General features: G+C 33.5%; 1 protein-coding gene across 1 annotated transcript in view; it reads left to right on the top strand.

Moving 5' to 3' along the window:
• Positions 1 to 14,500, top strand: part of ZNF292 (zinc finger protein 292) — an 81,536-nt gene that overhangs the window by 42,425 nt on the left and 24,611 nt on the right. Inside the window, exon 4 of the mRNA XM_036248032.1 lies at positions 1,890 to 2,025. Within this exon, the coding sequence (XP_036103925.1) occupies positions 1,890 to 2,025 (136 nt within the window). The remainder of the gene's footprint in view (positions 1 to 1,889; positions 2,026 to 14,500) is intronic.

The following is a 14,500-nucleotide window of genomic DNA, read 5'->3' as shown; positions in this document are numbered from 1 at the left end:
TAATTTTTATGAAAACTTTGTGGGGGTAGGTATGTTTTTCCCATTTTAAAGGTGAGGAAACTGAGGCTCATACTCTAAAATATTTATTTGCCCTTACTTATAATGCAGCTAATGTCACAGAGTAGTTATTTGAATCCAGGTTCCTCATTTCAAAGCATAAGCTTTTTTTTTCCTAGAGCTGAAAAAATAGGCTTTATCTTTTTTATTTAGTAATTTTATTCTACTTAGATGAGTACTACACAATTTTGCACTTAGTTATTTTGGAGCATTTTCAAGAGCTTTAAATTTTGTTTCAGGCACTAGATTGTGCTGGATATATTATAGCTTCAAGTAAATTTCGATTAATTGGTTAAAAAGAATGTTTCTGCTAGCTAGTTTTAATGTGCATAGTTGTCTCTTTCTCTAGCCAGAGTTCTTAAAATATCCTTTGGCCTTATATTTTTGTGTAGGAGACATAATAAAGAGGGTTAGTCTCAAATTTAGAGCATGTGAAATAAATTATAGTTAGAGAAATCAATTTTCCTATTTAATATTAAACATTAAACTATATCATGCAAAATTCTTGAAGGTAGGATTCATATCTTAATACCATAGGATTGTATTATGTCTTACACATAATAGACACTTACAAACTGTTTGTTGAAATGAGAGAGAGTCTTGTCCTGTTTGTCACATTGCAGCTGACTTTTTGATCATGCTGTTTCTACTTCAGCATATCATTCTTTGTGTCTTATATTTTTTCCTACTGTGTTTGTTTTTAGGTAAATGATTCAGAACTTTTCATTGTTTGGCATTCAGATGCACTCTACCAGAGAATTAAATAAGTTTATATACAACTATAATACTGAATCCCTCATGCTACTTAATTTTTTTTTTGTTTGTCAGCATAAGATAAAACTTCTAAACTTTCCTCTTTGAAACAGTAGCACTATATGAGTTAATGAGAAGGAAATAACTCTTTAAAGCCTTCTATGGTATTTAGAGATTGCTCAAAAAATTTTTCTTAAAGCACTTGAAATTGTTACAATGGGAAAGTTTTTATGGTGTTGAGGAAGAGACGTTTTGTATAAACATAGCATGTAGTTTTATGAGTTGCCATGACACTTTTCTATTGTTTTAGTGCTTCCTCATGGTTATTTTATATCTGATTAACAGCATTTGTTTCATTTGTATATTAACTGTTTAAGCATTTCTTTACCCTACTAGAGGATAAGCCCAATAAACTCAGGGACTAGTTGTTTTCTTCCTAGTACTTTGTCCATAGAAATTCTTAGTACATATTTTCTGATTTGAATAAAAAATTTTGGTCTTTTGTGGCCTAAAGAATATGCCTATTGCATGAACACTTGGAAAAAACTAATAATCAAGATTTGTGTCAGCTGTAATAGGATTTTGCCATGGGTATGTAGTGAATAAATGAAAAATCATGCATTTAGTTGTTTCCTTTTCATAAGTCTCTTATTGGAATATGTGTAAGTTGTCACTTAGGCCTTGATGCAGATCTGTCATTTATTAATGGTAGAAGTTTGGGGGGAAATTTTTTTATTAACAGAGTATGTAAAATGTGTAAGGTCCTTTATGCTATGAATATTTTGATAGCTTCCTTGAGAAATAACTTTGCTCTTGGTTTAGATTTTTGTGAATAAGTAATATGAACTTATTTACTTTAAAAATACATTGTTTTTATTTAAAATTTATCATTGATATGCTTATCCTTGAGATTTGACTATAAAAATTAGAAGTAAAGGAATTTAGCACTTTGTAATGTGACGTGAAAATATTAAGATGAAAGTCTTATTTTTCAAAAGTTTAGTATTATATTTAAAGCCTGATAAGCTTGCTTTAAAAAATCTGTTGTAATTCTTTGGATGTTTATTTAATATTTATAGGTAGCTCATGAAAAGCTGATGGAGAATGGCAGCTGTGAATTGCATTTTTTAGCTACTCTAGCTCAAGAGACTGGGGTGTGGAAAAACCCGGTACTGTGCACTATTCTTTCCCAGGAACCATTGGATAAGGATAAAGGTAAATTTTCTAGAGAGAGAGAGAAAAAAAAAATTATTAGTCAAGAAAAATAATAAGTACTTAAAATTGTTTTGATACAATTCATCTCAAAATATCCCAAACAAGGACCATTTAATTAAATTTTATCTGAGGTGCTTGAGGCCCTTCATTTTTTTATTTATTTGGGGGAAAGATGTATTTATAAGACTTTACAATCTTACCATTACAGAAAAACTTAAGTTTTTTTCCCCAACATCTTTTTAACAGAGGAATTCCCTTTACAACATCCTTACAGGTGGCAGTCCGGCTTACATTTGATAACTAAGTTACTTGACAGATGGAGATGCAGAAATAGGGTAGTTAAATTATTTTCTTCTAAATAAAATATACAATTAATGCTAAAGCACTCAAGTTTTCTGTCTCTAAGATAAGTACTATTTCTCAAGCAGCTTTTTGCTCAGTCTTATTTTATCCAACTTTGTTATTGTATGAGCTAGGCAGTAAAGATCCCAGTTAAACTCAAACTGGCTGGTATCCTGTTGGCTAAATAACTAATATGTATAACAATATTCAGAGTTCAAAAACGTGCGTATACCAAAAGAAGGTCACAGTTGTCATTTTTAATACTTTCCTTGAGATTATTTTGGAAAGTGCCCAGCTTTCACTCTAAACCTTTTCCAAGGTATTTAATCAGAGAATTAAATAAGCTGCTTCCATTGTTTGTTGCAGCTTTTCCTGTTGATTGATCACAAAGTCTATTTTGCAATGTGATAGCAAATTTTGAAGGCTCTGAGAAGGGAGTATGAAGCCCACTGCTTGTGAACTCTTCTGGTATTTTGATATTTGCTGAAAGGCTTCCCAACTAATCTCCAAACTTCCCTTCAAGCTGGTTGTTCCTTCATGATCTCCCTTCTTACCATTTTCCCATTGCTTTTCTGTTGGTTCATAGCAATGTTGTCTGTTTTCTTAATTTTCACAAGAAGTGTATTTATAGTACCCCCTTCTTCCGTGGATATCCACAGATTAGCTACAGTGTTCTCAAGACCTTAGAGAAATGGAGAGTAGATACTCACTATTTAAAATAGAACATTTCAAAGTTGAGAATCTTAGATTTTTTTTTTGCCTTTGGCATATTAGTTTTCTTTTTACTATATTAATACAAATTATACTTTCAAATGTTCTCAGCTTTTAAAAATATTGGATATAACATATTGATAATAATATCAAATTACATTGTATAGTTTCTAACTATTTGAAATGTGCTTTTATATGCATGATTTCATTTAACCTTCACAATGATCCTATGAAAAAGGTAGGCTCTTTATTGTTCAGTTTTATACATCAGAAAATGGAACTCAGAAAGGTTACTTGTCCTTTCTGCATCACATTGCCAGTGATGTGAGGCAGAGGCAGGAATTGAAATCAGATCCTTAAGTATTCTGTTTTGTAATATGCCCTGTTGCACCTCACCTATTAAAATAAAATTACCTCGCCCTGGCCAGTTTGGCTCAGCGGTTAGAGCGTCGGCCTGCGGTCCTGAGAGACCCGGGTTCGGTTCCCGCCAAGGGCACGTACTTCGGTTGCAGTTTGTCCCCGGCCCTGGTTGGTCGTGCGGGTGGCAGCCACTCGATGTGTCCCTTCACGTCGATGTTTCGCACTCTCTCTCCCTTCCTCTCTCTCCCTCCCACTCTATCTGTACAAAAAAATGGAAAAATATCCTCGGGTGAGGATAAAAAAAAATAAATAAATAAAAAAAATAAAAAATAAAATAAAATTACCTCTAGGTTAAATACAGAATTAACTCCTTGCCTTGGCCAGGTGGCTCAGTTGGTTGGAGCGTCATCCCATGCACCAAAAGTTTACAGGTTCGATTCCCTGTTGGGTCACATGCCTACAATGCAGGTTCCATCCCTGGTCAAGGCATGTACAGGAGGCAGCCAGTTGATGTTTCTCTCTCTCTTTCTCTCTTCCTCTGTCTCTAAAAAAGTAAATAAAACCATATCCTCAGTTGAGGATTTTTTTTTTAAATGAAACTAACACCTTTATTCTGTTGTCAATTTCTGAAGAGTGTTTTTGCCAAACACACATTATACTAAAGTAGGAAAATAAAACTTTTACCTTTAGCAGAGATTTAAAAGTTATTTTAAAAGGTAGGTAGTGTGCTCTATTTCCTTACTTGTTTAAATGTGCCTAACATTGTTTCTGTTAATAAATGTCTGCCCATCTCTGTGCTGCTTTATTTCATGGTCTTCACCTGACATAACCACTGAAAATAATTTTCAGCTATGCAACCAAGAGAGTTTCTGCAATAGCAGATGGATTGTAGGTAGCCAAACTTTAATATAACTCATAAAGCAACCAAAGAGATATTATATGATTAAGAGATTTTGTAGCCATAATCTTTACTTTGTTCTCTGTTATTTAGAATGCTTCTTTGATGGAATTTATTTTATGCATAATCACACAACTATTCATTTCCTTCTTTGAAAAAGTTGAAGGAATTAGCATTTTACACATGCATGCTAATTTATTTACATTTTCAAATTTGATGGTTCAAAATGAATAATAGCTTCTTATATTATATATTCAGCCCCTTGGTTTAACTTAATCGAACCTACAGCAATTTTGAAGAGAAGAGCTAGAGCTCAGAGAACAATGAGTACACATCAATCAGTAAGGCATTGCTCACTAATTTGTTTACAGTGAAGCCTTTAAGTTTTGATGTAGTATTTCAGTGATTTTCAATTGATGTGCCGCAAGAACTTTTAAAACATGCAATACCTGTTTAGTCAGGGACACTGACTTTTGCCCTTAGAATTTCAAATTTAAAAAATGACCACAGCCACCACAACAATAGCCATCTGGTGTGAATGAATCAAATTTATACCTTTTTTTTGGAGGGGGGGTCGGATTGGCAAAAAGTATATGTCTTGGTGTGCCGCAGAATTTCAGTAATTAAATTATGTGTGTCATGAGATAAAAAAAGGTTAAAAATTGCTGTAGTATTTCAACAGTAGATAATCCATTTACTCCCAAATTGTTTTCAGGTTTTTGTTTGTTTGTTTTGTCTTGACTAGTTTTGGGCCTACTAAAACCCAGCTAAACCAAGAAATGTTCTTTGGATTTAGAGGATTGAGAGTGGGCTTGACTCAAAATTTAAAATGCTGGTATTACTTTAAGATGTTAGCCTCCCAGAATAAGGTAACTCTAATAACTAAACCAACATAATCCAAATAGATAGTCTTTGAATATCACAGGAACTTTAGGCTTATATATTACTTGTGCCTTTGTTTAGTCTTAATCTCAGGATTGGAAAGGCACTGAATGCTCATTTATCTTTTACTCACTCTCTACTCCCTTCTAAAACAGCACTGATAAATAAGTCAGTCTTTGCTTGAACACTTCTAGAGAATGGTAACAATGTAGTTCAGTCCATTCTTAGCCCTCTACTAGAAAATAGTCATTGTGAAAACTATATTCTTAGAGTTTACATCTTTCAGATCTAGTATTACCCATAAAGCCATACTGAACAAGAGTATAAATCCCTCTTTCGTGCCATATAAATTGAGATACTCAAAGATTGCCATTATGTCATCACTTGGTCATCTTTTCTTCTGTTGACTAAAAGCTTTGGTATAGCATGCTTTTAAGTCTACAATCATGCTACCTAATTATTTTGTTGTTGTTAATCCTCACCTGAGGATATTTTTTTCCATTGATTTTTAGAGAAAGTGAAAAGGAGGGAAGGAGGAGAGCAGAGATAGAGAGAAACCTTGATGTGAGAGAAACACATCAATTGGTTGCCTCCCGCATGTGTCCCAACCAGAGTCAGGGATCAAACCCACAACTCAGGTACACACCCTTGACTGGGAATCGAACCCATGACCCTTTGGTATGTAGGCCAACTCTAACCACTGTGCCACACAGGCCAGGGCATGATACCTAATTTTGGGTGCATTTTGTTGGTGATGGTTCTCTTCAACGTGTAATTCTCAGAACTTAATGTGTACCCTATATATGAGCTGTCCAGCTTTGAGGTTATTAGTACTCTCTCCCTTTCATACTGACAGTTTATTCTTAACTTAGTATGACTTAATACAGCATTGCCTTTTGGGGTAGCCGTATCTTTCTTACACTCAATGAGGTCATTAAAACCACACAAAAAATTTTTTTAAATGCTACTGTTAAATTATATTTTTATACTTTGTCTTTTGGCACATAGGATATTTTTTTCTCTCTTTAATTTCACTCTTTAATAAGATTTAATCTGTCTCTATAATTTGTCAAAATCCTTTTAAATCTTGATTTTATTCAAGATTTAATACTTTGTTATTCAAGGTATTTTCCTTTGTTTCCTCTAATTATTAGACTTATTAGTGTACATTCTGTTAGCATCCAGGTCCTTGATAATAATCATGAAAAGATAGATCATGTCCAGAAAACCTAGCCCCTGGGATACTTACAGAAATCTTCCTGCTTGCTTTCAGTCCTTTAACCAACTTTTTGTTGATGTTGTTATTGTTTTATCAAACACAACTATTTTTCCTTATGTGTTCTCATTTTTGTAAGGATTTGGTGAAAAACGATATTTGGCTAGAGATCTATTAAGTTAAACTGTTTATATTGAGGTTAGTCTGACCTAATTTATTTTCAAATGAACTTTTTATTTTAGACTTATAAAAAAAATTATGAAGAGTTCACACAACCAGTTTCCCTACTATTAATGTCTTACATTATTATGATATGCTTGTCAGAATTAAACCAATATTGATACTTTGTTATTAATTAAAGTCCATACTTTATTCAGATTTTCTTAGTTTTTACCTGTTGTCCCTTTTCTGTTCCAGGATCCCGTCCAGGATTCTACATTACATTTAGTCATCATGTCTTGTTAGGCTCCTCTTGGCTGTGACAATTTTTCAGACTTTCCTTGTTTTTGATGGCACTGACAGTTTTGAGGAATACTGGTCAGGTATTTTGTAGAATGTCCCTCAACTGGGATTTGTCTGATGTTGCTCTCATGATTAGAACTGGGCTTGTGGGGTTGTGGGAGGAAGATCACAGAGTTAAGTGCCATTGTTACCATATTACATCAAGGACACCTACTGTCCACATTACTTTTGGCTGTTAATGCTAACCTTGATCACCTGGTTTAGATAGTGTGTTAGTCAGGTTTCTACTCTGTAAAGTTACTCTTTGCCCCCCCCCCCCAATGCTGTACTCTTTGGAAGGAGGTTGCTATATGCACCCTACATTTAAAAGATGGAGAATTAAGCTCCACCTCCTTGAGGGGGGTAGTATTTACATAGATTATTTGGAATTCTACACAGGAGATTTGTCTTTTGATCCCCATTTATTTATTTATTTTGCCATTTATATTAGTGTGGACTCATTGGATACCTATTTTATACTTGGTCATAATCCAATAGTACTTTATTTTGTTGCTCAGATTGTTCCAGCTTTGGCCATTGGGAACTCTGAGTTAACTTCTCTGTCCCTTTGACATAAATACATCATTGTGAGTTATATTTTTTGTTTGCATATGTCTTTGCTTTCTGGCGCTTCAAGATGCTTCAGCTTATCTTACGTAGTTCCTGCCACAGTCCTAAAATCAGCTGTTGCTCCAGGGAACCCTGATTTCTTTTATTGAGAATAGTATTAGAAACCAAGACCTCGTAGCTGGGTGTGCTCGTTGATACTGTGAGGACATTACTTCTAAGACCTCTCAGTGGACAAGGCAAGAAAATAATATATTGGAATACTAATCTGTGTATATACACATATCTATAAATATTTCTGTATTGTAAGTAGCTGTATCTATATTAAATTAAATATGAGTGTTTGTACTGATGTCTCTAACTCTAATCTATACTACATTGATCATTCTAGCATCCTCCTCTTACCTATATATAACCTTCACTTCAACAAAGTATCATATAATTGGAATCATACAGTATGGAGTCTTTTCAGATTGTCGTCTTCTACCATTGACTATTCATATACTTAATCAGTCCTAGTATACATGTATAATGTTCTCAGAATTGAGAACCTGTACCCCTGTGGAAAACATTTATCAATTAGAGTACAGTTCTATGTATACTTGCTTTTGCCATTATTCTTATAGACGTCACCTATTTAAAGTTAGTTAGGTAAGTACCTTTCTTTCCCCACCTCTTTCAGTGAAGTTCTTTCATAACATTTGTAATACAGTTAGATTCTTTTGCTATGTTTTGCATTCCATCCTGGACTCCCCAAACCTCCTAAACAGTTTCTTTAAACATACCCATTCTCTCTATGCTATAAAGTTCTATGGGTTTTGACAAACACATGGTGTCATGTACCCACCATTACAGTATCATACAGAATAGTTTCACTGCCCTAAGAAAATCAACTGCTACACTTACTCGACTCTCTCCTGAGCACCTGACAGCTCCTGACCTGTTTGCCATCTTTTCTTTCAAGGTTGTCATAATTGTAGCCTTTTTGGTATAGCTTCTTTCACTTAACAACATGCATTTAACATTCATCAGTGTCTTTGACTTAATAGCTTATTCCTTTTTATTGCTGAGTAATGTTCCATTGTAGAAATGTACCACAGTTTGTTTATCAGTTCACCTAGTAAAAGACATCTTGTTTACTACCAGTTTTTGGTATTTATGAGTAAAGCTTCTCTAAACAGTTGCATGCTGGTTTTTGTGTGGACATAAGTTTTCACATCAGTTGGGTAAATACCTAGGAGTACGATTGCTAGATTATATGTTAAGACTATGTTTTGTTTTGTAATAAACTTAAACTCTCTTCAAAGTGACTACCGTTGTGCATTCTCATCAGCAATGAATGAGAGTTTCTGTTCTGGAGAGTAGACCCTCACCCGCAGTTGGTATTGTCTGTTTTTAGAATTTTAGTCATTCTAATAGGTGTGTAGTGGTATCACATTGTTCTTTTAATTTGCATTTCTATAATGACAAATGATATTGGATATCTTTTCATATGCATATTTTCTATCTGTATATCTTCCGTGAGGCATATGTTTAGTTTTATGTCTATTTTTTAATTGGTTCATTTTCTTATTGTTGGTTTTTAACAGTTCTTTGTATATTTTAGATACAAGTATTTTATCAGATATGAGCTTTGCAAATAAGTTCTGTTACTCTGTGGCTTGTCCTTTTTCTTAACAATGTGTTAAACAGAGTAGAAGTTTTAAATTTTAATGAAGTCCAACTCACCAATGTTTTCCTTTATGGATCATGTTTTGGGCATTTTATTTAAAAACTTATTACCAAGTTTAAGGTCATATAGATTTTTCTCCTAGAAGTTTTATAGTTTTGCATTTTACATTTGGATCTGTGATACATTTTGAGATAATTTTTGTGAAGTGTAACCTAGTTTATGTTTAGTTACTGTCTTGGCTCTTGACAGTCACACTTCTTTTTCTGAACAGTCATCACTAGCTATATTTGTAGTATAATTAGTTTGAAGACTCTTAGGATTATATCTGTTCCTCTAGTCTACAGTTTGCAAAATGTACCTTTAGCTCCATATTGAAAATTCTGTTTTTCTATCTGTTTTCATTTGCTCAGTGGTGGTTCTACCCTTTTCAGTATAAAGCTTCTTACCCAGAACCACCATAAGAATAGAGGATTTTTTTCTTTTCTCTGTCATCATAAATAGTACATAATCAAACCCAAGCAGCAGGCCTTTTTTTCCTCAAGAAGTTACTCACCTCCACCAATTTGATTGTTCTCAACATTTTTGGTGAGCTAGGATTCATTCATCTTGGCTCTTAGCTTTAATAACATTTTACATATTCATGGCGTCCGTCCTTAGTCCTGAAGCTGCTTTTGTCTTTTCTATATGTCATCATTTGAAAATCTAAATTTTAAGCAAGCCTCCAATTATAGTCACACTGAATCCCTTTGGCCCTTTCCTTTCTACTTCTATATGGGAATAAATTGCAATTATGTAAAATTTATTTTTATCACTTGCCAGTCCTTTCTTGAATCTGAAACCCTGTAGTTTTCTTTCTTTCTTTTTTCTTTTCCTTTTCTGTTTTTGATCCCTTTGGTTTTCAAAGGAAATTTCTAAAGCTTAAGCCTTTCATATTGCTTATAAATCTACTTCAGAGCTTTATGAGAAAATAAGTCTTTATTTTAGTAATAAACTTTTCATTTTAAAGTGAACATGGAAATATTGCTGCCTGATTTACCAGATATTAACAGACATACAATGTAATATCTGAAAGGGGTAAGAGATGGGAAGATGGAGCAAGTGATAATTTAATACTTTTGAGACCAGATCTGATTATTGCACACACAGCTGCATTTGCTATGAGATAGTACTTTTCTCGCTCTTGGATGCTTTTTGGTACGTGTGTGTGTTTTGTCTGTCTGTCTTTACCTGAGTATATATAGAATTTCTAAAGGAGTGACTTTGAGATCTAGACTTAAATTTATTGACAATGTTTTTTGTGTTAGGACATTTCTTACACTAAAGCCACTAAAAGAGCACCTTTATTATTACTATATATTAATTACTCGTAGAAAAAACTTTTTCTAATCTCTCTTTGTCTTTTTTAAATTTCATTTTGCTTTATTTCCTCTTAGCTAAACTTGTCTTGTTATAAAAAAATAAGTAAATTGACCATTTTAGATTTTTTTTTAATTACTACTAAATTAGATTACCCCTTACTTCTGTAGAACCCTTAGATCCTTGAGGATCAGCTACTCTGAATAGAATTAAGGTAATAGAACTTGACTGCAGTGAACTTAACAAAAGTGTTCACTATCCCATTTCAGGCTGATGACATTTTGTATTTTGTTAACATTATATTCCACTATCATATAATTAAATACAAATATAGTGACCCCAAAATTTTCATTCCTATTAAAAATGATTTTAAAAAAACACTCTCATTGGCTTCTTAGAACATTCTAGAAAAATATATTTGTTTTAATGAGTATATTTTCTAATTTTATGTGGATAACTATATCAGAATTAAATTACTAATGATTAAATGTTATTTCACACAAATTTTAGTGTCACATACTGACTAGGTAGTTCTAAGACATGAAATAATTTAATCTTTAGAAATTCTGTTTTATATCAATCATGTCAAAAGATCATATATGCTCATGAAGCTTACTGTAATCCGTTATAACCATGAAGTTTCATACTTAATAAAAAAGCAAGCAACATGATTTAAGGAATTCTGAAATCTTTATGTGAAACTTCTGTTTTTTGTAAATATAATATGTTCCCTCAGGAAAGGGTGAGAGGTCGGTGAAGAGTAAGACTGTCTCTAATTGGTAATTTTGACAATGAAATATACTTACCTAGTGCAGTTGTTGCAATCCTGGCTGAGCTTAAATCACCTGGAGAGTTTTTAGATACTAGCTGGAGGCCTACGTTGGACCAGTTACATTAGAGTCTCTGCGTGTGAGCCTCAGGCATTAGTACTTTTAATTTTTTTCCTTTACTGATTTTTAGAAGGAGGTTGGGAGGGGGAGAGAGAGAGAGAGAGAAAAATTGGTTGCCTCCCGTGTGTGTCCTGACCAGATATCAAAACTGCATCCTAGTTGTGTACCCTGACCAGGAATTGAACCCAAAAACTTTTGGTGTATGGGATAAATCTCCAGCCAACTGAGCACACCAGCCAGGACTAGATCTTTTTGACTAACACTGTTGAACTGATTTTTTTTTTAAATGCATAAAAAACACATAACATAATGTGTACTGTTTAATCATTTTTAAGTGTCCAGTTCAGTAGTGTTATATATGTTCACATTGATGTGAAGTACATCTTCAGAACTTTTTAATATTCCAAAAGTAAAACTGTATAACAAAACAACTCCCCTTTTCCCTACTCTTCACTTCTAGCCCCTAGTTAACCAGCATTCTGTTTTTTATTTTATGACTTTGCCTTCTTTAGATACTTCATATAAGTGGACTTGTACTATATTTACTTTTTAGTGTGACTGGATTATTTTATTTAGGCAAATGTCCTCAGGGATCATCCATGTTGTAGCATGTGACAGGATTTCCTACCTTTTTAGGGGTGAGTAATATTCCATTGTATATAAATACCACATTTTGTTTATTCGTCCATGTGTTGATGAACATTTGAATTGCTTCCACCTCTTGGCTGTTGTGGGTAGTGTTGCTGTGAACATGGGCATGCAAATATCTCTTCAAGAGCCTCCTTTCAATTCTTTTTCGTACATACCCAGAGGTGGGATAGTTGGACCATTTGGTAGTTCTTTTTTAATTTTTTTTGAGGAACTTCCAGACTCCTCCATAGAGGTTGCACCATTTTAAGGTTCCAGTTTCTCCACATCCTCAAAGACACTTTTGTTTTGTTTTTTTATAGTAGCCATTCCGATGGGGGTGTCATTATATCTCATTATGGTTTTGGTTTGCATGTCTCTGATGATTAGTGATGTTGAGTATCTTTTTATATGCTTATTGGTCATTTGTATATCATCTTTGGAAAAATGCCTATTCAAGTCCTTTGCTCACTTTTTAATAGAATTTGATTTTTTTTCTTCTTGAGTTTTAGGAGTTCCTATATATTCTGGATATTAACCCCTTATCAGTTACATGGTTTGTAAATATTTTCTTCCATTCTATACATTGCCTTTTCACTCTGTTGATTCTGTCCTTTGGTGCACAAAAGTTAAGTTTAATGTAGTCTCATTTATCTACTTTTGGTTTTGTTGCCTGTGCTTTGATGTTACATCCAACAAATCATTGCCAAGTTTAGTGTCTTGAAACTTTTACCCTTTGTTTTCTTCTAGGAGCTTTATACTTTCTGGGTCTTACATTTAGGTATTTACGCCATTTTGAATACATTTTTTATATGGTATAAGTAAGATAAGAGTGCAACTTTATTCTTTTGTGTGTAGATATCCCATTTACCCAGCACCATTTGTTGAAAAGATGGTTCTTTTTCCATGGACTAGTCTTGGCACCCTTGTTGAACATCATTTGACCATATATGTAAGGGTTTATTTGTGAGCTTTCTTTTTTATTGCATTGCCTATCTGTCTACTTTTATGCCAGTACCACACTATCTTGATTACTATAGCTTTAAGTGTGAGACCTCAAACTTGTTCTTTTTCAAAACTGTTTTGACTCTTTGAGGTCCCTTGAGATTTCAGTTGTAGGATCAAGTTTTCCATCTCTGCAAAAAATGCCATTGTGATTTTGATAAGAGATTAAATTAAGTGTGTAGATTACATCTTAACATTGGGATCTTCCCATGTATTGTGTATTAAGTCTTTCATCTTCTTGGTTAGGTTTATTCCTGGTATTTTATTCTTTCTGTTGTGATCATAAATGGAATATTTTTCTTAATTTTCTTTTCAGATTATTTATTGCTAGTGTATTAAAAAGCAGCTTATGTTTGTGTTTTGCTTTTTGTGTTCTGCAACTTTGCTAAATTTGTTTGCTAGTTTTCATTGGTTTTTCTGTGGTTTCTTTAGAGTTTTCTGCATAGAAGATCATGTCATCTGCAGATTATTTTATTTCTTCTTTTCAAGTTTGGATGTATTTTATTTCTTGCCCGAATGCTGTAGATTTTTTTTAAGTGAAAATAAAAATTGTATTTTTTAAAAAGGAATTGATGATACAGGTTCATGTAGGCCTTGAGAATTTTGGAATTAACTCTTTATTGAATGCAAAGGGAAACCATTTGAGGGTTTAAAGTAGGAGACAATCAAGTATTGCTTTAAAAATAAAACCAAAAAAACCACCTTGGGTCCTAGTGGGGATATGATGGAGAGAGTAAGAGGGAATGCAGAAGACTAGTAGAGTGCTACACAGTGATCTGATCAATGACTTGGACTGGGAGGAGGGCGAATGGTAAGAGTAGAGATGGAGAAAAGTGAATGGGATTGGGTATTTAGGAGTTAGAAGTGACAGAATCAAATGGTGGTTTGGACATATGGCTGAGAAGGACACAGGAGAGCAGTTTTAAGGCCAGTTCATTACTGGCTTGAGCACAACTAAGTGAACTGAGATAACATAGTGTGGTATAGAGATTTTTATAGGCAGAGTTTGAGGTGCTTATAAAACAGAGATGCTGCAAAGGAAAGTATGTGTGAATCTGGGCTTGGAAATACACCCAGTAACTAACTTGACTCCATGTTGGGGGCAATCCAGGACCTAATCTAAATTTTGGTGCATAGTACATGTTCAATTAATAGTTATGTAATGATTTCTCACAAAAATCAATTGATATTTTAATACATTTAATTACCTTTAATGTAGGAACTAAGATTTTCCTTTTTAGTATTATGTAAGTAGCATTTTATGGAAAGAAGGCCATTAGTTCTTCATCGAAGTAGCTGTCATTTGTTTATATTGACATTTTATGTCATTGAGCTCTCTTTAAAGGCCCGAATGTAGTAAATTCTGCTGTTCATAAGTCTGGCAAGCTCTAAAAGAGAGTCTTTGATGTGATATTATAATTCTATAAGAAAAAACATGTTCTGGATTG

The sequence above is a fragment of the Molossus molossus genome, unplaced genomic scaffold, assembly GCF_014108415.1.
Source record: "Molossus molossus isolate mMolMol1 unplaced genomic scaffold, mMolMol1.p scaffold_m16_p_8, whole genome shotgun sequence".
Classification (NCBI taxonomy): domain Eukaryota; kingdom Metazoa; phylum Chordata; class Mammalia; order Chiroptera; family Molossidae; genus Molossus; species Molossus molossus.
Note: the sequence above shows the minus strand (reverse complement) of the source record. Positions and strands in the feature narration are given on the sequence as shown.